The sequence below is a fragment of the Dermacentor silvarum genome, chromosome 8 (assembly GCF_013339745.2).
Source record: "Dermacentor silvarum isolate Dsil-2018 chromosome 8, BIME_Dsil_1.4, whole genome shotgun sequence".
In the NCBI taxonomy this organism is placed as follows: domain Eukaryota; kingdom Metazoa; phylum Arthropoda; class Arachnida; order Ixodida; family Ixodidae; genus Dermacentor; species Dermacentor silvarum.
The window spans coordinates 74,695,700-74,719,715 of NC_051161.1; the positions used below are offsets into that span (position 1 = coordinate 74,695,700).

Consider the following 24,016-nt stretch of genomic DNA (forward strand, 5'->3'; position numbering starts at 1 on the left):
TGGAATTCATTCTTGTCGTTCGTGCAAGCGCACTACTGCGGCCTTCTTAAAGTCCAGTCTTAGTGTAGGTTACGATAAGAAAAATTAGGATTTAAGTCTAGACTTGAGGCTCGCGTTTGTGCAGCGGGCACAGGTGGACAAAGATGTAGGCCCCAAGACTATTCAGCCAGCGCTTAAGCAGTACGTTGTGGAGAAAGGCAGGTGGCACAATAATTTAAGCCAAAGATGTTCAGCTCTTGTGCATACCTTGTATAAAAAGGCCAGATTTATACTTTAAAAGTGAAATAACTTAGTTAACCAGAAAACACTTCTCAACATATTATGAGCTTATTACGGGCTGTGGACGGCCCTTTTCTAGCTTATTCTAAACCTTTATTGAATAGTAATCAGACATCCTAGTTATTGCGAATTCATGCATTGATGCTTACTGTTCATCCAATGCTATTTTAAGTTTTCACATAAACACTGTTTCAAGCAGTAAACAACAACATGAGCATTCAGGCCACACCATTGAGCGTTACGCCTGCTTGAAACCTCAGCGACAAAACAAGGATATTAAGTAGCTCTAGTTGCTAGATTCCGTATAGAGAACGCTCCGGAGAGCGTTACACTAACATTTATACACGTCCCAAGTGGTCTACTGTGAACTTGCTGTTCCAGAAGTGTCGTTAAAATCTCACACACTTCGTCTATTGTCAGCACTTCGTCTAGTGCAGAAGAAACAGAATGAAGACATGCAAGAAGAAAAGGTGACAGGAGCAGTGCAAGGGTGCGTAGCGGCAGCCTGGTCGTCATCGGCATCATGCGGGGTGCGGGAGTGCTGCCTGCACGCGGTGGTGCGTGTCGTGTGCAGCATACACAGCAGTGCGGGAATTGAAGCAAAGCGCTACCGGTTGCGGTGACCTGACGGTGGTGGGTAACGCTCTCCCTGGTAACCCAAATTGTCAATGCCACCTACAACGGCGGCGGGAGACACACACACCAGACGTTCACTCGAAGGTTCGAACGCGCTTGAAAACACACAAGGTGTCACATTCGCGCATAATAGGGCAAAAGTGAGTAGAGAGTTTGGGGCTACATTCGAACAAACATAAGCCGTTTCTGTAAGGGTGCTTTGATATAAGGTATAGTTCAGTGCATAAATTACCAAAACGGCGAAGGCGCCGTTGTCAGTGGAAGGGGAGCTTAGTTTAAACCGAACAATTATGACAAGTTTTTTATACATGAGCTCCGGCAAATGAAGTACGATGCTTCAAGTGCACAAATGAGATGCATGCTACTTCTTTTGTGTTATACTTAATACTCGCGTGATAGATCATAAGACGCAGGTATAGGCCGTGATATGCCAGATTGACAAGATTGTATATTTTTGAACTGCTATTTTTAAGGCACGACAGACTCGTAAGAATCAGATAATGAGGTAACCTTTACACTACTTTGCAAGGACTGACGGGAAAGGCACTGTGTGGGCTAGGCGTTGGTAAATTTAGAGACCCACCCAACTGAACACCGCCTACTGCTGATTTCGGCTTTGGGAAAAGGTGCATCGCATTCTCTTTGCAGGTGCGCAAGAATTCCCTATTCCAGTGCGGTGGTGCTTCGCTAAGGATGTGTGCTGGTTGCCTGGAGACCATTTAGAGAATTTGTTAAGTTACAAGACTCCCACGGCGACTAGCAGTGTTTGAAGAAGTACTGACGGAAAATGTTTGTCTTGTTATCTTTTGCATTTACAGTAGGTACAGCTGACATGAAAATCATGAACTCGAGGCTCAATCTCTCCAATGGTTGACAAATTATTGTTCCAATATATGCGCATATAGCAAGGAAAGTTCTGGCTTCCGTTAAAACAGGCGTCAAGTCCTTTCATGACGTCAAAGGGGCAGATAACGCCACAGTGATCACGGAATGCGATAACGCGGGCTTGTGAACTTGTGACATCCACGAAGCGCGCCAGTTTCCAAAGGTTTCCAAATCATCTGAGTGCTTTGTGATCGTTGAGCAGTCTTCGCTGAATATTACGCAACCGCCGGTGTCGCGACATTTTCTATGACTTTCGTCATGCCCCGCAGTGTGTTCCTTCTTAACCTGATCCGCTTGCACATGGTGTTTAAGACCAGGTTGTTTCAGCATTGGTACTTGGCCGAAGGTAGCCAACGTACTCACAGATAACGATCCACACAAATACTTGGAAATTGGTGTCCAGTGTGAGTACTTCTTTCTAGTGCAATAATGTGGCACTTGGGAAGCATTCAAGACATTGACAACGCAATAGTGTAAGTGCTGGTTGTGGCAAGTGCACTGTTTCCCTGTTTGGGTGCGACCATAGTGCTCCATCTTTGTTTCAAAGACCGAAAGCGTGAACAGTGAGAAGAAACGAACACAGAGGAACACTGCCCAGTAAACCGTGCTGGCCCACTGTTAAAGGGAACACACAAACATGGCAAATAAACAAATTTGCAGCAGTCGATGATGTTGATCATCATCGCCTACGCAGTAAGTCGATGCTGCTTTATTGATAACTGCTGCTGAAGTGTCTTCGTAGTGTGAGCTTCACACTTGCGTGTGCTCTTTAATAGTTGACTACACTTCACGTAAATAAATATACAATAAGTGGTAGACAAGAAAGCTCGACTCCCTAATCTTTGAATGCGAGCAAAAAAAATATTCCTGCACATTTTTAGCAACTTGGATTCGAGATTGGGTTTGCTTGTAAAAAAAACAAGTGGTGAGCATAAAAATGTAAAAATCACAGCTCATTCATGACGCTGACAGTTCATCGCACCACTGTCCTTCATCCGCTCAATGTTCGAATGCGGATACTTTTTTTAAAGAAAATGCATTAGTAAACAATAACCACCAGTTTATACTCAAATATTACGCTCGTGAAAATAGATAATCATTGAATGTGAAACGAAAAAGAAAACACTCACCCATGAAGGACTGTCCAAGATAGTTGTGATTGTGGACAGCCGTAGCGATGCTTACGAGAGCCTGGTATTTCTCTCGCAGAAACTCCAGGGTCTCCAAGCAAAACGCGAAATCGGGCCTGCCTTCCGGATTGTACGACCAGCACCTAAGCATGAGGTCATGGCTGCGGACAAAAAGCAAGGGAAAACTTATTCGCATCCTCACAGCGAGTAGATACTTCAAGTCTAACTGACGATGCCTATATGAGTTCTTTTGAATACAATGTTTTCATGGTAAGCCTGAAGGTTAGCGATGGAGTGAGGCTATACCTCTCGGAAAAACGTGTAAGATATCTACATGATTACAATAGTTTCCAAGAGTATTATTGTCACTAATATTACTTGTTTATCTACACATAAATTTGATCACCTTGATTCTTTAGCAATGCACTTGCTCTTATAAAACAAAGCAATTAGCGCCTGGGTTAAATAACGGGCAGTTACAGCTGGCTTATTAATTTTTTATTGCTGACACAGCGCAAGTGGCACACGATGTACTCTGGATGCTTACAGGTCGTCGGGGCAGTTGTCCGGATTGTCAAGACGTCCTCCTTCGCGGACGTAGTGGAGAACTTCGAGGTTATTTCTAGCCGGGTAAGGCTGCTGGCCCATAGTCATGACTTCCCACAGAAGGACGCCAAATGCCCTGCATGGAGTACACGTATAATGTGACCTCAGATAAAAAGACGTATGATCAGCACTGCGCCAAATGTGCTCAATATGAATGAGCGTTGGCAATGGTTGTTTCGGTAGCTAAATCACTGAATTTGTGTAGCAGTTCAGTATATTCAAGGAAGGATCTGAAATGGAGTTGAGGTAAGTTTTCTCAACAGCAGGTTAATAGGAGCTGTGGTCGAAACTATTAATAGATTGCATTATATTGTGACACACCCTCTGGAATGAACCAGAATTAATAATAGCATGGCCCATGAGAATGGGCATCGGCAAAGCCACTGTCATGCAGCGCTCAGAATTGACTACAAAAACGTACCCATATGTTGTTGTAAGCAGTTCTGAGTTCCTTGCAACATTATTCTTATCATTTGCATATCATCACTGTCACTACTTTCCTTATCATCACTTGTTTATTCATTCAAAGATTTAATAACAACGATTCTTCAACAATGAACTTGCACTTAGAAACGAACAACCACCCTGGTATGATATAATAGTGCAAAACGACAAGTAGTTTCAGGCACCTTAAGAATGCCTGGTGGAAAGCAGTGGAGAGTCTTTAAGGTGGCGAACTCTTCTCTGTCACAGAAACAGCGATAAGAGAGAGAGAGCGGCACACAGGGCTCAAACCCGACTGCACATTCCTAAAAGTCAAGAGGTCTGAACAAGCCCAATATATTGACTTCTACAACGTATCTGGCGGCAATATGAGTTTTACATTTTGTGAAACAAGAGTTGTTCTCACTGAAAATAGCGCTGGTTAGCCGTCAATGATCGTGAAATGCGTTTACAGAAACACGTTCCGTGCACACACGCGACGGCGTTGAGGGCCGAGACTGACCAGACGTCCGAGTGGTTGGTGAAGACGCCGTCGACGAGTGACTCCGGCGGCATCCAGCGCACGGGAAGCAATCCTTCGCCCTCCTTGCGGTAGTAGTCGTGCTTGTAGATGTCGCGCGCCAGGCCGAAGTCGCCGATCTTCACGACGCGCTCAGCCGGGTCCGTGCTCGACACGAGACAGTTCCTCGCCGCAAGGTCTCTGTAACAACGGCCGCATTGTCGGTCCAATCTCTCGTTTCTCGGGAGTCACAGCGATCGCTTATTGATAAGACCACGACAAATTGCGAATGAAATCTTCAACAAATAGAATGGGATCAGCCTAATTTGAACACAAGCAAAAACATTGGCAAATGAAGTTACATCACCACACTGTAAGCACGATCTCGGAAGTTGCTCGAATCGCAAGCGCAGTAGACGGGGCCAACGAAAGAAGGGACAGACAGGACAAGTGCAATTGTTTTCCCCCACAAAGGAATGATGTATCGTACGTCCAACTTCGAATCAGCTACACTGTTATATGTCTCCTATGCATTTAAAGAATAAAGAATGAAAAAAAAAAGAAATCAAATGATGCAACAATAGTTCGATCTTGCAGTTGAGCTGAATTTTCCCGTTCGGCTTTCATTTGTAAACGCTAGTACATCGCGGCACAAAAGAAACATTGCTATCGGCAATGTCTTATTCAGATCCCACAGATCCGTCACAAAGGTTAAAAAACAGTGCAACCGAATTGGTGCAAGTCAGAGTAAGAGGCGTGGGAAACTCACCTGTGCACGAAGTGCATGTCTTCGAGGTACTTGCAACCCTTGGCTACATCAACGCATATGCTGAGAAGATCGTTTAGTGTCAGCGGGGACCTCTCTCCCTAAATAGTAAAAGAGAAAGCAAAAAAAAAAAATACACGTGAAAATCAACACCACACGTTTTTGTGCCACACGAATCTGAATACCCTTTGAAACAAACTATATATGAGCAAATATAGGCTCGAGTGAATTATCCAGTAAAATATAAATATTATTGATACACTGGTGGATAGTAGCATATTATGAAAACACTGGTGGATAGTAGCATCGCATATGCCAAAATTACGTTCCGTAACCGCAATAGGCAAAAGCAAGCGCTTACTGCTACTGGTCGATTGCTTCGCAGGTAGGACAAGAGGTCTCCGCCCTCCATGAGTTCAAGTATAATAAAATGCAGGCTGTTGTCCAGGGAGATTCCGAGTAACCTCAGGATGTGTTCGTGCTTGAAGTTGCTGAAAAATGAAATGACATCTGGGGGTGATGAATTTCCATCGAGCCATTAAATGGCGAACATAAGGTCTTCATCAGGTAAGAAATAAATGGCGGTTTCAAAATATTTGTTGCAACTTGATCGCAACAAGTTCAAAAAAAAGGTCTTGCGTTCAACATACCTCATTAGCTTTGCCTCCTTTAAGAATTCAGCTTTCTCCTGCTCAGTGGCGCCTTTGCGAAGGTTCTGTGAGTGAGAAAAATATATTGTCAAGAAAATATGGTTTTAACTTTACACTCTCCCTGTATCAGCGCGTATTCTCACATAAAGCATAGGTTAAAATGAAATCGTGTGGCACGCACCTTGACAGCAACTTTGGCTGGTGGCAATCCTTCTCCTCCAAGGTTGTGGGCAATTCCTTCGTAGACTTCGCCAAAGGCTCCGCTTCCCAAGAACTTTGTGAGTATTATCTGGTCTCTCTCGATAAGGGGCACAGAAGCGAGTTCTTCGTCTAAAGGTAGGTCTCTGCAGATTAGAAAGATAAGAAAGAAGGACGCACTTTTTCAGACTTTTCTCAATGTTTGCACACGATTTGGGATGCTTGGCAAGTATCTGAAAGGTAAGTCACCGGCCGCCAATATGCGTGACAAGAAAAACGCTCATCACAGTATGCCAGGACTCGGTTGTCATAAATTTAGCGTCATCGTGGACAGATAACGTTAAAACATATTTTCACGGCAAGTGACATCGATGCCTATAAGCTGTCGTGGGCAGCTATCCCCGTCTTCGGTGTTCCACAACCACAAAGGAAGCACGTCACTTCGAGAGAACAAGTTGCTCCACAAGTTTCGTGTTGGACGTATAGGCAGTTTGTCATATATCTGAATCGACTTGAATGCAGAATTGGAACTTTTCCGATATGGTATACGTGGTCTCTTACCCGAGGGCGTACAGGGCGTTGTTCTGCTGAATAAAATTTCCATTTCGAGGCAGTTCACTCAGTGTCGCCAACTCGAGGTCCGGCCGGAGGTCGCGAACGTTGTCTTGGAGAACTTTCTTTTCCTTCTGCCTCCTCTTGTAGACTAAACGAAAGAAAAAACGCGAGAAAAGATGCGATACTCGCATCACTTACGTGTGAACGAGAAGCACTCCTGAGGAGAGCCTTCAACAAATTCTTACCGATGTAGAGAGATAGTACAAGCACGCTGGCGAACAGCAGGATGCCCAGGAACGCAAAGACAATGATTTTCCGGACAGGGTTGTATTCAAGGCCGATAACGGCTGAAAAGGAGCAGAAAAGAAAAGTAGAGACAACACTATCGTGGCTAGACAACCTAATCACAACAATAATTGAATTTTGCGCCCTTTCTTTCTTATTTACAGTGGCAGACAGAAAATAGGTTAAATGCTTACGTTCCGCTCCCCTCACATTTTATCCCGGCGCATATTTCGCACTATCGGCAAGCGTTTGTCTCCAAACACGCGAACAGATGCAACGCCCCATTCTACCTATAGTCACGTCACAAGCGGAGTAAGATTTTGTAGAGCTGGCCCTTTTCGGGCTGATCACTTTATGCACATGTCGCTGCGTTCACGCTTAGTGATTGATTCAGGGTTATATCATATATATATATATGTATATATATATATATATATATATATATATATATATATATATATATATATATATATATATATATATATATATATACTGCTGCATCTCTAAAATTTGGCTGCAAGGTGGCACTTTTTCTTTCGTCAGCATTGCTCAATCAGGCCACGAATCTGCGGCAGCTCGCTTCTCAAATAACGACGTGCGCATACGAAGGCTTTTAATCCCCCCCCCCCCCCCCTTATTTCGGACGGACAGGGCAAGCAAATTGACGAAGTGGTGTAGTGGGAGACGCAGGCTTAAAAATTGATAGTTGCAAAATCTGAACGAAAACAAACCAATCGGTAACCAATTAAACAAATAAAATTAAATATTAAAATGGCGGTATAATAACAACGTAGTACACTGCAAAAGCTGTTTCGAGGTACTGATTGTATGGACTGCAATAAGAGCAGTGGACATGAATAAATACCCTGCAGTCGGCATGTAATAAGGCAACACCGGCTATGCAGAAAATGGGTTTATCTTAAAATACTGTGGTGCTCACATTAAATAGCGCTTTCGTCTAAGACATGATTAAGAAGTTTTCTCGACTGGACTGGGACACAAGAAAATATGAGCACTGATTAAGGGCTGGTTAACTGTGCAGCGGCACTGTTGTCAACATTTTAACGAGTGACATCATCATTGCTGATAATAAGTAGAAATTAGAGAACTAAACTTGATCGCGACGCTTCAATGCAATGAATACAGTTTGAGCTCAACCTGAAGTCACACCGTTGTGAGTTGCTACTCTTGAGCTAACCACGCAATCCACGTTAAAGATCAGCTATGAGTTCCAAGCTCAGTGTGTGAGGAACGCTTTAGTAGTCTGACATGCACGAAACGTGACGAACCTCCAGGCTCCGGTAGTGTGAACGGCTCGCTAGGGTCGCTGAATTCCCCTTCGCCGTACTCGTTCAGAGCCCGGACCCGGAACACGTATTGATGTTGAGCCTGCAGATCGCGAATGATCCAGTGGTTGGCGCTGCTGTTGTAAGCCGTGACCCAGGCAGATTCGCTGGTGACGGTCGGCGTGTTGCCGTCGTCCGTTCGCTGTTCGGCGACAAGGTCCACAGTCCTAGAAACGTGTGAAAGCATGGTGATGTCATTTGCTGCTTCAGTACGACAGCGCATTGGCCTATAGATGGCGATCTTCGTAACCAAACATTGGACAGAACAAAACAACGGAGACAGACAAAACAGCTGTGTTTGTTCTTTGTAATGTTCCCTTAGTGCTACACATGTTTTATGACGAAGGCTATTTGCTGCTTATCCTCTCTCCAGCTGCACAACGTCTACTTCGTGTTCTGCTTTGCAGCCGTACACCGTGCCTCGCTACTCTACACTGTTCGGTCCTATAGTTAACTTTTTATCACTAAAGAGGGACTACATTGTACTCTAAAAGAACCAAAGGGACTGAACTCGGTAAGTTTCTATAACTTTCGCTGTGCAAAAGTAACTGGAATAAAAAAAGAACGATACGGGAAATCCACGACATTGCACTGACTTATCGGCATGCACATTCCAGCGAAAAGAAAAAAAAAGAAGAGTAAACTTTGGTCTTTGTTTCCTTTTCTAATACTCATCCTCCTACCGCGAAGTTAACAAAAATAGGGTTCTGAAAGCATGCTTTGTAAGAATAAAATGATCTAGTTCTTCTCTTTGGTGTCCCTTTAATCGTTTCTCGTATTTTATGTTAAGGAAACTCGCAGAAAAAGAAACGACGGCGATTTCTTCGCCTAAAGCTATAGTCGCTCTTGCTGTTAGTGGTGGTCGGCTTTACGTGTTTCTGGCTCAGCTATCAAGCAAGTGTTAGAAGCCTGCCATAAGATTCTTCACGACGCTCTCAGGTGATCTCGAAGGATCACAATGTGGACTATTTCAGAGCGTACCGCAACGGGGTATAAATAGCGTCAGAAACAGCGGGTCGGTTGTATGGCATCCAGGACCGCAACATCTCAAAGCGCAGCTTAGCTCAGCCGCCACTAACTCAAGTTTCTAGTTCGAGAGGACAAGATATCGCCACACTTTTTTAACTGTATAGTGGCCGAATTTCACGGCAATAGAGTCCCCAAGTCGCATGGAAAGAAAGTGTATCTCAACACGTGGCAACAAGAAACAAAGATGAAAATAGTAACAGGACAACGCAGAAGAATTTCACTTCTGGTACAGATGTGTCTCGGTTACAGAAGAGAAATGTTTTATTTTAGCAAACCCTCTCCGTAGGTTATGATATGATAGCGGGTGAGTTTGTTGGCCATCTATGATTAGGGGCTACAGCAAGATTCGATAGGGGACACGCACACAAAGAGCAGACATTTATAAAACGAACCCCCCCTCCAGATTGCACAACTTGCAGTCGCAATTTGGCGCAACCGCGGTTTCTTTCTTTGTCCATTGTCTCAGGCTAACACGCGGTAGGCTGCCGGACGAAGAGGTGCCACAGCGTCTATCGCTTCGACATTTAGGGTACGCGGCTCAAAGCCTCTCATCTATCAAAACGCGAGATTAACGGCAGGGGCCACGGTACTGCGCATGCGCAGTACTGTGGCCCCTAGTTCTTGCTTACGCAAGCCGCTTGCGTCCCCTAATCTCAGAATCTCTTTTGACTCGGTGCGTACCTGACTTGCAGCTCGTAGAGGAGCAGCTCCCCGCCGTTGCGGGGCACGTCGTCCCACCGGACCTGGAAGAGGTCCTTTCCCAGGAGCGACACCTCGGGTGGCGCCGCCTTGCCGGGGCTGTCGGCCAGCGTCTGGAAGGCGAAGTGTCCCGTCGGAGGCCACGGGAAGCTGTCGTTGAGCGAGCTGCGGTAGGTGAGCACCATGCGCAGCGAGTAGCGGGTCCTCGGCAGGAGCTTGCGCAGCGGGTAGATGTACGTTCGGTTCGCCTGCGTCGCCTCGCTCGTGAAGTAGCGCCACTCGGAGGTGCTCGGCTGTAGGGTGGGTGGTCAGAACGGACAGAAGAGGAATACGTCGACTTAGAAGCACGATTATTTTGCGTGAAGAACATAGAAAGAAAAATCAAGATAAACGATTGCTTAGTATCGCGTCTAAGAAGAAAGCGTACGCCCACGTGAAAGGTAACTGAACGGACTATAACTACAGTTTTTGTACGTGTGTGCTCACACTGCTTTACAAGAGTACAGTTTATGGATTCTCCCTAGGAAATTTTCATACTAATGATTTTGATGTGTCCTGGTGCACGGTCACTAAATGTTCATTCACGCTTTTTAATGCGCTTCCTTGTTTTCTCCATTCCCGCGGTCTTTTTCCAAGCTAAAATGTACTTTTCAAGGTATGCGTATTCGCGTCTCTGTCTGGGAATGCTGACATCCACGCACTTCTGACAGACAAACGGTCCAACGTGTTTTCGCAAATCGGCAGTGCGAACCAACGGCTACGCTGCTCATTCTCCTTGCTTATTGACATATGTGTATTACGAGCAACAAATGCCCGATTGCACAGATGTCTGTCTTGCTGGCCCTGCCCAAAGCAAGTGAGTCTACTCGGCTCACATACAGAAACTCATACAGTCACGTACGAAAAGAACGACCTTCGGGTAAAAAAAAATACCTACGTGAAACATGGAAACGGTTCAGGCAGTGATCTCACCTTCAGGTACTCGACCCTGTGGCTCAGTATGACGGGTTCACTCGGTGCTGTCCACGTGAGGTCCATCTCGCGTGAGGTCACTCGAGCCAGCGTGAGGTTTGAGGGCAAGTCGAAGGTAGTGACGGAGAGCAACTCGCTGTCGCTGTGCATGTCACCTTTCCGGGAGTAGGCTCTGACCTGTAAGAAAAAAATATTAAATCAGAACACTGTAATAACGACACCCTCTCGACAGGCATGTTAGATTTATTCAGAAGATGAGAAAAAAAAACATCCCTTATATTGTACGTTGTTGTGTTGCGTAACATGCAAATTAAGGAGGAGCCTTTGTACATTGCCAGCGCTCAGACAAGAGCAACTGTTGCCAGGATGCCGATGTCCGCAAATCCACTTGCCGATAACTTGGCAACCAAACCGAGGCCCTATTTTTTTTTTTTCATCTGAAGTTCTTCCGAATGAACCACTTAGCAGTAATCTATCTTTCATTCCTGTTTCTTTTAGGCTGTCAAGAGTGTGGTCAAATAGCTGGCAAATACATCTTCTAGGACATCCCTAGCTTCAAAACGTAAAATCACGCACCCTCACTTGTCCAGCTGTACAAATCACATAACCGGGGATAAAGTCAGTGACTCACCAGGATGTTGTACTTGGTGCCAGGCACCATCTCCTTGAGCAGCATCCGGTAGCTCAGTGAACGGTCATCGGTCGGTGGGCCCGTCAGGTAGGACATGGAGTGCCACTTGTGGACGCTGCCATCACGGTACCAGCGCACCTCGTACGATAACGGGTGACCATTGGGCTTAATCGGAGGCCGCCACTGGACCGCTATGCGAGTAGGAGTCAGGGCCTCCACTTGCACCAGGATCGGTTCGCTGGGAGCTGAAAGAAGGGCGCCAACGTAGTCAGAGGTTTAATAACTTGAGACAAGGTATGAACTCGATGAACCCTTTACGCTAGAGTGTGACCATCAAGCCCAAATTCTATTAAGCTGTTCTTTCATCCGCGCACACACCTATTCCCTAGTTAAGTCTAGCAGTGGTGCAGCCGTTAAGCAGAGTGTACAGCTATAGCATGGTCTTTCTCGTTACTCCCTCAAACACGCAGGCGAGGAGGCATTTTGAAATAAGTTACATGTGATCCAGCGAGCTTAAGATGGTTAGTTTAAGACGTGGGAAATAGATGCTGCTAACTAATAGGTTCTACGCACGTCATCTACTCACCTCCTTCCGCAGTCAGGAAGATGGCGTTTGGTCCGGGACTTGACATGCCGACGCTATAGAAGTTGCTCATTGCCACTCGAACTGTGTAGTTTGTGAACGGAAGAAGATCCTTGAGGATAACCGTCGTGTTGTACGTTTCCTGCAGGAAGAAGGCGTGATGGCAAGTTATTCAACTAAGAACACAACACGCAGATACTTTTCTAGTCGCATCTGATCACTTAATTATTTTAAAAATTCTTAAGGGTAAGTTATAAATGCAGCAATGGAAAGTAACGTGCAATATAATACTCGTAAATTTGTGTGTTACTGCGTTTAAAAAAATACAAATTTGATGTTAAGGGAGTCATAAAGCATGCCCATGTCCATCTCACGTTCATTGTTATTGTACACTTAATACATCAAACCATAAACTATCAAATTCGCAGCAAAACTAGGAAAAATGCTGTGAGAAGAAAATAGCCATGAGATACTATTCTGTCAAGTCTCGACCAGGTCTTACCAGCGTCCTGCAGCCGTAGAGAGACTCAGAGCACTGCCACACGTTGTCCGGAGTGATCAGGCCGTAGAACAGTGTGTACTTGATGGAGGCCATCGAAACCTTCTGGCAAACTGGGGGTCTCACGGGCTCGGGCAGCTTGATGACCAACTCGTGGGAAGAGGACGAAACGAGCGTCGGCGCAGTGACGTTGTCCGGAGGTGACAAGCACACAGCGTCTGAAAAGTGGTTCGATAGAAAAACGCACGACAGTTCAAATGCGTTGCATAGACAACATACAGTTGTCAGATCGAAATGTCCACATTCAACATCAATGGGTTCTGTGAAACGTAGTGGTCCTTTATGATGCGCGCCTCTCAAAGAGTGCTTCTATATCTGCACCCTCTGCTTGACAGCGAACCTCACACGCAATTGCAAACAGACAGCGATACCATCTCGTTTGCTCTAGCCGGAGCTTCTATAGGGGGTGTTACGATACTGAAGTTCTGTCGGTGGCTAAAGACGCAGACGTGGGCAAATAAAACGAGCTCGCTTTATCTCTTCTTGTAGCAAATATTTCTAATCAGAGATGCCACACCGACCTCATACAATCAGAAGTAACAAGGAAAACAAAATCTCGAAATAAGCGCAGGCAAGCGAAGCATGTATATGCACGCACCAGGATAAGGTTGGAGGTGGTCGCCGATGGCCCGTATGCCGCGGATGCCGCGAGCAGCCTCGGACTGGACGCGTCGCTTCTGTTGGCCGTGCGTGTTGGCGCCGTTGGGAGACGAGTCCGAGACCACGGCCGACTTGGACTTGTCGTAGCTGTAAATTTTGCCCGTCGAGGAGTTTGACCAGTAGATGAAGAATTTGTCAGCGGTGAGACACGTCGGTGGCAATCCTGGTGGGTGAAACGAAAACACCAACGGTGAACTCAGAATGACTTCTTCGGCAAATTGGTGGTGTCTACTAAGCATTATAATTGGGCGCGGTAGACAGACGAAATAAGGCTACACACATACAATAAGGCCATTATGTGTGTGTGTGTCCTTTTGTATGCGTACTTCTCTCTTAAATAATGTTTAGTAAATGTGAGCACGAAGTTGCTTGGCATGTATGCGTGATATTAGCGAAACGCATCCCTTTGATTCACAAAAAAAAGAAGAAAGAAGAAACTAGGTACATACAAATTGTGTTAATTTAGTAGCATTTTCAGCTCTTCTCAACCTTTCTTACTTTTATTTTAGAAGCTTATACTAGGTAAAACAAACAAGGTAACCGCAAGACACTGGCAATAATTCGCCCTACTTCTTATTGCCCATACACCCAACGACTCATATAGTCAGAGAACCGGAAACTATTTTATCTTTTCGTATTACACTCAGGCATTATGCCTTTCGCAGACATTTTGAAAGCTAGATTAACTGCAATCTCAGGCGGGTCCACTCACCAACGTCCTTGACCTCGGTGGCGTTGACGATCATGGTGCAGTTGCAGCCTTCCATGTCGGCCGACCACACGTGACCGTATTCGCCGTCCACCCACAGCAGCCGAGGTTCAGTCTTGACCGACCTGTCCAGGGTGACCGCTTGCCCGACGGACGCGTGCGGGTCGCACGTGCATGAGTACCGGTCGCGCCGCTTCCTGATCCTGGAAGACTGGAAGAGCTCGTTGTTTGCCATGTGCAGCCGCTTGAAGAACCGGCGCGGGTTCGAGCCGTCCGCGTTGCACATCATGAGCGTTGTCAAGCCACGTTCATTCGTCACAGTGTAGATGAGCGTGCTGTGGTTCAAATGGGTATAAAAAAACGATATTATGAAGTTACACTAGCTCACTAATTAAGTACATCACTAATCAGTCTCTTATGGGACACTTTCCAATGAACGAACCGGAAATGCGAGAAACACCCCAAAAGTGTCTTTATGGGGACTCAAGCCAACATCGGCAGCGCATTCATACAAGGCCAACACGAGCCTTGTATATTTCGATCACTTATAAGCGCTTTTATTCGTCAACTTCAAAGGCTCGCTAGAAGTGCACGAAAGTCGCGAGCTAGAGGTTTAGGGCCGTCGTTCATCTGTGTGGTTGGGTGACCTTTATGTTCAGGTAAATACGTTCAGGATATTCTGCACGCCGGCGTAAGTCTTTCGTTTCACCCTGCACTTCAATTTACAATGTGCCCAATGGAAAAAGAGGACACTAATAAGTTTATGCTGACATCTTACTCCCTTCCCCCCATTTGATTGTCTTCTCTGCTCTCATGGACGCACTTAAAATCACTTCGTATATTACGGCAAAGCTGTCTTCACTGTACCCTTTGTAATACTGTGGCGAAACCAGAAGTCAAGGGGCAAAAATAGCAGGAAAAGTTCGGAAAAACTGAATAATTAATATGGTAAGGTATTGGAAGGAGAAGATATCAATGCGGAAAGCTTCAGGCCGACGCTGGAAATGTTGTTCACACACTCACACCCCAAAAGGGTGTAAGGATGTAGGTTATAGACCAAGTGACACCCGCATGCACACATAAAGGTGTAAATTAGTTTACAGTGTACCGTGCCTACAATGTATTTAAATCAACACAAGAAAGCAAGCCTCTACCGGAACAGGCATCTCTGTAAACTTGCGGCGGGCTACAAACAGCGATGACACTATCACATGCCTAACGATGCACTCTTAATATATGCATATATGTTATAGCGAAACTTCACTGCATAGCACCTTTTCGATTGTTGCTGAATGTACTGTGCACGGACACGTCACAAAGTTTCGCACACCAATGAGTCCGCTTGCCATACTCTTTGAAATCTAAAAAAAAAGTGGTTCATCCAACATATCATTCCGACAATTTTATGCGTCTCCAGCCAGTCGTTCGTGAAAATGCGAGACGTCCATAGCAATAAATACGACCAATATTACAGCACGGCGGGCAATCGACTTGCCTGGTGAAAGGGTCGACTTCGACGGAGTTGATGTGTTCGCTGCTGTTCAGGACGCTGTAGAAGTTGTGCCCTTGGTTGAGGTCCATGACGATGATGGAGCTCTGCCCAGTGGAACGCTTATTCTCCGTCCAGTAGAGGTACCGACCGACCCAGTCGATGGCAAGGCTCGTGCCCGCCGACGGAAGGCTGTGCACCTGGTTCGAAAAATGAGTTTGCGTGAGAACAGTGACTCGTGGGTACATCAGTCAAATTACGGCGTTTAACATCTCAAATCAACAAACGGACTATGAGAGACGCTGTGGTTGTGGGTTCCGCATTATTTAAACCGGAACTGACAAGCTGAGGTTCGTTAACATGCCCACAAATCTAGGTCCCGAGTGTCTTTTCTTGAAAGCTTGAAAGCTTCACCTGGCATCCAACCCGCGACTTCGCGCTCGGCAGTAGAACGCCATAGCCATTCAGCCACTTTGGCGGGTTCGTGGGCACACGAAGAATCTATAAGCAGCTTTTCTCCTGCCCAACAAAGGTAAATGAGAGTAAGAGCAAGATCTGAGACATTCAGTGGTTGCTGTACTACGTCACGCAATCGCAGTCGTGCAGTTACATAAAACTACACATAAAAAAAAAACGCATTAGGCTGGCTAAGTTCCAGTTTGACCTTGACTGAGCTTGAAGGTCAGATTTATGGAACCAGGCGTTTTCTGGGTTTGCACCGGGAGTAGTAGAGCTCTCGCTCTAATAATTACTATCTCCCAAGTAACCGTTTTCTTTATCCCTTTTGTTTAGGTTACTTTTTTATGGCAAGCGTCTCTGAGAAGACAGGGCCGATCGCTCACCACGCTGATGTTCGACCCATCCAACGCGGAGGCCATGAGGAGTCCTTTCTCCTCGAGCCAGAAGACGCGCGCGTCCTGACCCAGGTAGGCCAGCGCCACGGGTCGGCTGGCCTTGCTCGAGAGGAGCCGCTCCTGGTGCAAGTCGACGTCGCTGAGCTTGACGGCGTCGGTCTTGGCGAGCAGCAGCCGCGGTACGGGGTGCTCGCGGGCAGTGCTCATCTGCACCACTTCGCTCATGGGGCCCTCGCCGGCACGCGTCGCCGCACCGACCTGCGAGCACGAGGACATGCGCACTCGAGTGTGAGATCCATGACTGCTAAATCACGCTTCTCATTAATATACAGTCAGTGACGTCAAAAATTGGAAGGAAGGAGAGAAGTAGGATGCGGGGGGGAGGAAGAACTCGGCTTCATTGAAGGCATGTTCTACATAACAATATCAAATGAACGAATGAAATTATTTATTTGCCATCGTGTACATTTACAGATGGGGGGACTGTAGAAAAAAAAAAGCTATCCTTGAACAGCTTGACGTGTCTACAATCCCTTGTTTCTGAAGGGAGGCAGCATCACATTATGTCCAGTATCAATAAGAACTGAAAGCTATAAATATTGTTAACAACGAGGCTGAAGTGCTATGTAACTTTAACAGTTCTTTCAAAGTTTCCACAGGAGGTCCCAGTTCATTGTCTGACTATGGCACTTCTTTATGTAACCATATTTAATAATACCACATGACGAAATATATATATATATATATATATATATATATATATATATATATATATCTTTGATTCTGAATAAAAATAAGCAAATACATTACGCACTAAATGACATGGATATAACTGTACAGCGCATAGGTATGCAATAGGGGACGATTTGTGATTAAACAATGCAGAGGAAGGCGAGAACAAACTGCATAGTGGTTGTTAGCCAGTATCATTTGTACAACGAGATAACACGGCAGGCAGAGTCAAAACGGCACTAAGACAGGAGAAACGGGCGAAGCTAAAGTGTACTGCGCAGTGGCGAAAGAAGATATCGACGTTTTCGCACTGTTTACCGCATTGTGGCGAGAACAAAGCCTGGCCCGCGTTGCACTCACCTGAAAGTAGTAGGTGGTGTTCGGCAGCAGGTCGGTGATGCGGTAGTGCAGGGCGTCGCCGGAGACGCGCACGTTGCGGCACAGCGTGCTGATGCTGCCGTCCTTGAAGAACCAGCAGTTGACGCGGTGGCTCTCGATCATGCCGTTCGGGTGTTGCGGCCGCGCCCAGCGGAACTCGGCTTCTATGACCGAGCGCTGACGCAGCGGCGACGACTTGTGGCTCACGAACACGCGCGGTTGCAGGGGCTCCTGTGGGCACTGTGAGGCGGCAACCACACGCACGCGTCAATTACGCGCCAGCACGCGCCTGCCAGACGCGACGTTTCCCCAGGGGAAGCACCCTTGGGAAGCACTTACGAAAGTGTCAAAGCACGCACTTTTGTTGTTCATCTCGCATATCTTATTGCCTTGACTTATGAATTATGATTTTTTTTCTCGTGCGGTACTTTCTGATTATTCTTTTTTTCATACACAATATTCTGGGTCGAAACGTGCATTCACGACGACGGATGTTGTTATTTGCGCGGTGCAGAGAGAGAGAGAGAGAGAAACGGGATGGGAAAGGCAGGGAGGTTAACCTGAAAAGATTCTGCTTTGCTACCCTGCACTGGGGGAAGGGTAAGGGGAAATGAAAGGCGGAAAGAATAGGAGAGAGAAAAAGCAGTCACACAAAAAAAAAGATCAGTAGTACACTGATAGGCCCAAAGCTGGTTCTGCGCTCGCTTGATAAACACACAGAATGAAACAGGCATGTTGTTACTCAATTGAAGCATTAAAAAAGAAGAAAAAATATCTTTAAACAAGGAAGGAAGGAAGGATAGAGCGGAGAAGGAAAGGCAGGGAGGTTAACCAGTTCAGGACAACCGGTTTGCTACCCAACACATGGGAGCGGGATGAGGGGGAATGAAAGATGGGGAGGAGAGAGAGAGAGAGCACATAGCACAGCACACACATCGTCAGTCACAGTCCGTCACTCTTGCGTGGTACGTGACATCACTGTCACAGCCGCTTGTCCAAGCCCGTTTCTTTTAAAAACCTAAGTAGTCCCTTCATCCCCATCTTTAAACAACATGTTTAGCAAAATGTTTAGCGAACTCATGGGCCTGTTTGAAGAGCAAAAATGAGCTCAAATCAAATTGTTTAATTTTTCACATATGTATACGTATGATATTTATCACGATCACGATATCCCACTTTAGTGACCAATAAATAATATAGCCATTTAGCGTAAGCAGTTTACTTCCTATGGGACACTGAATATTGCGCGTAATATGAAAGCGACAAAGCAATGCACCACGCCGAAAAACAAGAGAAATCGGTGTCGGCATAAGCAAGACGAGAATGAACTCTGACCATCGCCTCATGGCATTAAAAGACAGGAAAATAAATGGCGCGTTTTGGAGGAGTTGTGCACCCAAGCAAACCAGGAAAAAAGAAAACTGATTAATATAATTACCCTAGCGATGTCGTGCTCACCTGACATCGGCGAGTAGATCACTGTAGCCGTCGGCCGCGAGGAGGCCCAAAACGTGTAAGCCCTCACAACAATCTCCAGGCGAGTGTAGGGTCTCAGAAGACTTGACGACGGATACACGAAGCGATTTGCTTCGGTCACCTGAGTATTGAAAAAGAAACGTAATATTGCTTAGTAGGAGAGCTGCGTTCACTATCAGCAACAAATGAGTTATGCACAGCGCATAACTCCCCACCTGGCTCTACAGTGGCGAGTTCAAAGAAAGGGAGGTGGGGAGGTACGTGAGACCCAAATAATTAAAAATTCTCGCGTCCGCATGAATTTTTACAATTGCATATCTCGTATCCCCATCTCAAGCTCAGGCCACTCTTGGTGTTCGCGTGCAAACAACGTTGTATTTTAAGTTATTTCGTATGACGTGTAAATCGAATTTCTTTCCTCTTCAAGCGAAGAATATACGCCTTCGTGCACTGAAAGGCTGTCGAAACTCACCTGGGTGTAAACCTCGCGGTCGTCTTTGATCCTGAGCTCGTAGTGAACTTTTCCGTAGTTAACGTCGGTCTCCAAGGGCCAGATAATTGTGAAATTTTCCCAGGTGCCGATCACCTGAATTCCTTCCGGCATTATTTGCGAAGGGACGACGTTCACCACCGCTTTGTCCATGCCACCTGAAAGAAGGGTTGTTTCAAGCGTTTTCATAATTCCTGTCATGCCCATTGGGTAACATCCTATGCACGAAAAAGAAGGCTTGCCTCTTTTTCTAAAGAAAAGTGACGCCGCACAATGCCCTGACGTAACAAGAAAGATAATGAACCAACTAGTAGTACTGTAGTCAGTAGCGCCGATCCTCTAACTTATATTTTAACGCGTCAGTAAACTCATCTGCTAAAAATTACAAAGAAAGGGAACGCAACGTGGCCCTCTCGTCTATTTATGTACTTTATTTCGTATAAACGCTCAATGTACGCTTATGTCAATGCGAAACATGTCTCGTGCCCATGTCTCCAGCGGAGCAGAAGGCAAGAGAACTTTTACTTCAGGCCGACTTTTCCTTAAGTTTCTCTTTCATGAAAACAACTCCATAGGTCAACCATAGCTCAAACAATATCAGGGATAGTCTTTTACCTGGATAGGGCTGCAGTGACGAGTCGACCACTGCCAGAGCCTTGAGTTCGAAGAGACCCAGGCCCTTGAGCGTGGCGACGCTCTGACCGAGCATGTTCGAAATTACCGCCTGCTTCTCTTGGTGGATCCAGTACAGGCGGTCGCTGAAGTACCACACCGGTCCCTTCCTGGAAAGACAAAGGTGGTCCAATACCAGCGCCAATGTAAGCGACTCGTCAGTTAAGCTTTGCTGAATTCACAGTTGCATTCACGGTGCATGTCCTGTAATACAGCCTTCGTCAAAAGATAACAGCTAAGTGAGTACGTAACCACAGCTGCTTTCGGGCTCCGCGATGGTACTCACGTGATAACGCTGTCACTGTGACGCTGTAATTAGGTATAGAAAATAACTGGTTTTCTCATTATTCAGAGCTTTGAAGAGCTGGGACTGCCGAACGAGACGCCATACATAAGCCAGAGTCAGGCCAAGTCAGACTGAACGTGTGGCTTGCGTATTTTTGACGAAGGGTGTTCAGTTCCGCGTAATATGGCAAGGACCACTCGACTTGCATTTAAGTGACAAAAAATGAATTACGCCTAAGTCACGCACAAGTGCGTTCTACGGCGTCGAAGGTCAAACAGAAACGTACTACGTGCACATTCACGTATTGGAATCGAATTCACGCGTGTGAAGTAATCGTTCTTTGGATACCAATTCCGCACTTCTATTCTGTACACAGCTTCCCTATTTTAATTATCATAGCGCGCGCGTCAATCGTTTTCAGTAAAGTTAATTTCTACTGAAATGGCCATAGCGCTTAAGATAACACTAATATCGATCCTCTAGGGATAATATCAGGCCAATACTAATTGGATATGCTGAGTATTTACCACTTCAAACAATTAACCAGAAAACACATGTTCCAAATAGAGATCCGAATCCAAAGCCCCAACAGTGATTACATAAAACATGATCCATATTGCTCACTCACATTTCACTTTCACTAAGAGGGCCGACGATCTTTCCGGCGATGTGGTTGTCCTGGACATCTTTTCTCATAGGTGCTTGAAAAAGCTTGGATCCTTCGAAGCTCCTAACCATCCAGTACACTTTTTTGTTGCCGACGTCTAGCGTTAGGCCCATAACTGCAATAAAAAAGCGAAGAACCGTGAGTCAAGCGAACGTCATTACAGGATCGCTGATTGACTGGGGCTATACAACGCCAGCCCAGTTATGCATTATGCACGAAATACATTTGTATGCAGGTGCGCCTATAGGTGAGCGCTTGCCTCGTTTCATGCGCGGTAGGTTTTCCTCGGTGCTCACCTTGTTTTCCGGAGAAGAGCCCAGTCTGAAAGAACGAAAGACGGTCGTCGCCGTTGAGGCGCGAACATTCCACGCTGTGCGAAGTAGCCCAGTAGAGATAGCCGGCCAGCGAGTCGACGGCTATCTCTTGAGCCATCGTTAAAAAAGGAAGCGCTTCGGGGTGCGTGCCGTCCAGGTTTGAACGGGATATCTGCGGGGTGAACGTGAGGGCAGCGTTAAGTACAGGATGAAAACGTCTGTTACAGCAGAAGTTGACGATAGCATAGGGAAGTCTGGGCATAGTGGGGCAGTGCGACAAGGCAGGAGGACAACTTGTGTAACAACTAAGCCATAACATTTGTCTGCTGCCGCCCATTGGCTGGCTCCAGGGAACACCGGTTAATGAAGCAAAGCAGAATCAGGCTTGTGCCGGCAGGGTGCAGTTAGGAAAGAGGATCGCTCGTGATTATGAGGGAAAAGCGATGCTACATCCTTAAAATTTCTGTTGAAAGGTAGCAAGAACAGAAGAGAACAATTTACAACGCAGCCTCAACAACTCCTAGCAGTTATACCTGCAGTTCACGAGTGGTGCAAGAAACAATCAATGTCGACGGCAGTCTGGGCCAGCTTTAGTGGTTGCTCAACGTGCAAAAACGCGTGTAGTACGCTGAGCAGATCATGACATTAGTGCTGTCGCAATTAACGCTTACCATCTGTCTGAGCGGACTTGACCAGTACAGTTTCGGTGCCAGCCAGTCGACTGCCACTGCAGCCGCGTGGGTTATGTTCGGCATTCGCTCCAAGGAGAAGTGAGACGACAAGTTGTACGTGTAGACCGTTGAGGTGTTGGTGTTCAGGAAGAGTTGGTTCTGATACCAGGCGATGTCTGAGGGAAAAAAAAGAAAGAGCAAGTAGCGCGTTTAACGGGAGCGCAAAGCGTGAAACGCACACTTCGAACGACGCGACGCAAGAGCTGACAAAAACAAAAGTGGGGGGCGAAAACAAGCTCGGAGAATGATTTGAGAACTTTGGAAAAACAGTAGAGCATGCAAATCCATAAATTCCAGCCTTAGAAATGTTCTACGTTTCTTCTTCTTGGTTCGGACCAAACGATCAAAACTTAGTAGTCTGACCATCGTCAAATTCTTGCATATGCCTCAGCAGGATAATTTTTTTAAAATTTGGATAGCTCATTCGTCCACACACCACACAGTTAAAGCGACACAGTTGCACACATATACGTGGCACATAGATGCAGCGGGCTAATCGAGGCTGACTTGATAGTTTTGAAGTTATTTTAAAGGTAGGATTGGTGCCAGGTCCTTTGGTGTGGAACCGCTCATGAAAACGACCCAGCAGGGGTTCGAGAAGAGTTTTATAGACGCCATTGGCACTCGCGAGTTTTTCGAGGCGAGCTTAGAGCTAAAGCTGTTAAGAAATTCACGCCGACCTGTAATGTAGGCTCCGTTGAGGCTGCTCCAGTGGATCAGAGGCTGCACACTGTCGCCGACGATGTCGGACTTGAGCAGAGCCTCGTTGGCGCTCCACAGCATGTAGGGGAATCCTTTCTTGGAGGCTGTTCCAAGAATAAATGTGATCGTTGTTTAAGACAGACTTGCCACGGACAACAGTAGCTCATATTCACAGCACCATAACATCTACAATGAAAGCAAAGCAGCGACATTTCCTATAAACGTTCCGCACTTGTACAAGGACTCTGTCAGCGCAGAAACACAGCGCCGAAGCTACTTTAAATGTACTTTAAAAGAAATACAACGTCTCAACCCCGTGTTTCCAACGGGAACGTCAGTAACACTACATTTTCTTTTGATTTCCGTTCCCTCGACGTGCATGAAGGAGAAAGAAGCTGAATTTATTGCAAGCGTAAACGTGTAGCCTACGCGGCATCCGAAACTACCATTTTACAACCTAGCTTACGAAGTACTGCACGACAGCAAGAACAGTCGACGTCGTTGGTAAACAGAAGCTTTATGGTGCTTGTATTCTTTTGTCCAACTAGAGACGAAGCGAGTGACTCCTCCTCGGCTGCACTCACGCTTCCGCAGTGTGCGTCCCACGAAGTCGACGGACCACGGTCCTCTTCCACCGGGGCTGTAGGCGCGTACCTTGACCGAGTAGGCGGTGTCGGGCCGCAGGTTGCGCACGGTGGTCGTCGTGTCGCTGATGTTCATCGCGTAGATGTACACCTGCGTCGACTGGTCCTGCACGCGGACTTCGTACAGCCACTGTTGCCACGCGCCGGCGCCTACGGGAGCGGGCAAAAGTTCAGTCAGGCACCGGCATCGTGGTACACCGCGGTGAGCAATGTGAATGAACAACAACAAACTTCTTATTTTGGCTCACAGTATACACTGTAGACAGAGGAAGGTTAGGCCAAAGGTGCCAACACCTGACAAAGGCCCAGCCTCACTTCGGTAGTTCTAGCAGATGCGGTTGCAGCATAAGATTTACGAAATGTTACAAAATGTTTGCAAATTCACTAAGTGTAATTCAAACATGTTCTATGTCCCACGTATTAATAACAACAAACACAAAAAACAACATGTAGGAAGCTA

General features: G+C 46.3%; 1 protein-coding gene across 1 annotated transcript in view; it reads right to left on the reverse strand.

Moving 5' to 3' along the window:
* LOC119462211 (proto-oncogene tyrosine-protein kinase ROS-like) overlaps positions 1 to 24,016 on the reverse strand; it is a 187,641-nt gene that overhangs the window by 54,069 nt on the left and 109,556 nt on the right. Inside the window, 29 exon segments of the mRNA XM_049672884.1 lie at positions 891 to 954; positions 2,931 to 3,091; positions 3,478 to 3,612; positions 4,483 to 4,680; positions 5,249 to 5,346; positions 5,607 to 5,736; positions 5,896 to 5,960; positions 6,077 to 6,239; positions 6,655 to 6,796; positions 6,894 to 6,995; positions 8,223 to 8,446; positions 9,990 to 10,300; positions 10,980 to 11,156; positions 11,611 to 11,855; positions 12,197 to 12,335; positions 12,696 to 12,910; positions 13,351 to 13,575; positions 14,125 to 14,456; positions 15,617 to 15,810; positions 16,453 to 16,722; positions 17,557 to 17,814; positions 19,013 to 19,171; positions 19,523 to 19,698; positions 20,156 to 20,322; positions 21,127 to 21,280; positions 21,462 to 21,651; positions 22,151 to 22,326; positions 22,891 to 23,016; positions 23,497 to 23,706. Of these exon segments, the coding sequence (XP_049528841.1) occupies positions 891 to 954; positions 2,931 to 3,091; positions 3,478 to 3,612; positions 4,483 to 4,680; positions 5,249 to 5,346; positions 5,607 to 5,736; positions 5,896 to 5,960; positions 6,077 to 6,239; positions 6,655 to 6,796; positions 6,894 to 6,995; positions 8,223 to 8,446; positions 9,990 to 10,300; positions 10,980 to 11,156; positions 11,611 to 11,855; positions 12,197 to 12,335; positions 12,696 to 12,910; positions 13,351 to 13,575; positions 14,125 to 14,456; positions 15,617 to 15,810; positions 16,453 to 16,722; positions 17,557 to 17,814; positions 19,013 to 19,171; positions 19,523 to 19,698; positions 20,156 to 20,322; positions 21,127 to 21,280; positions 21,462 to 21,651; positions 22,151 to 22,326; positions 22,891 to 23,016; positions 23,497 to 23,706 (5,206 nt within the window).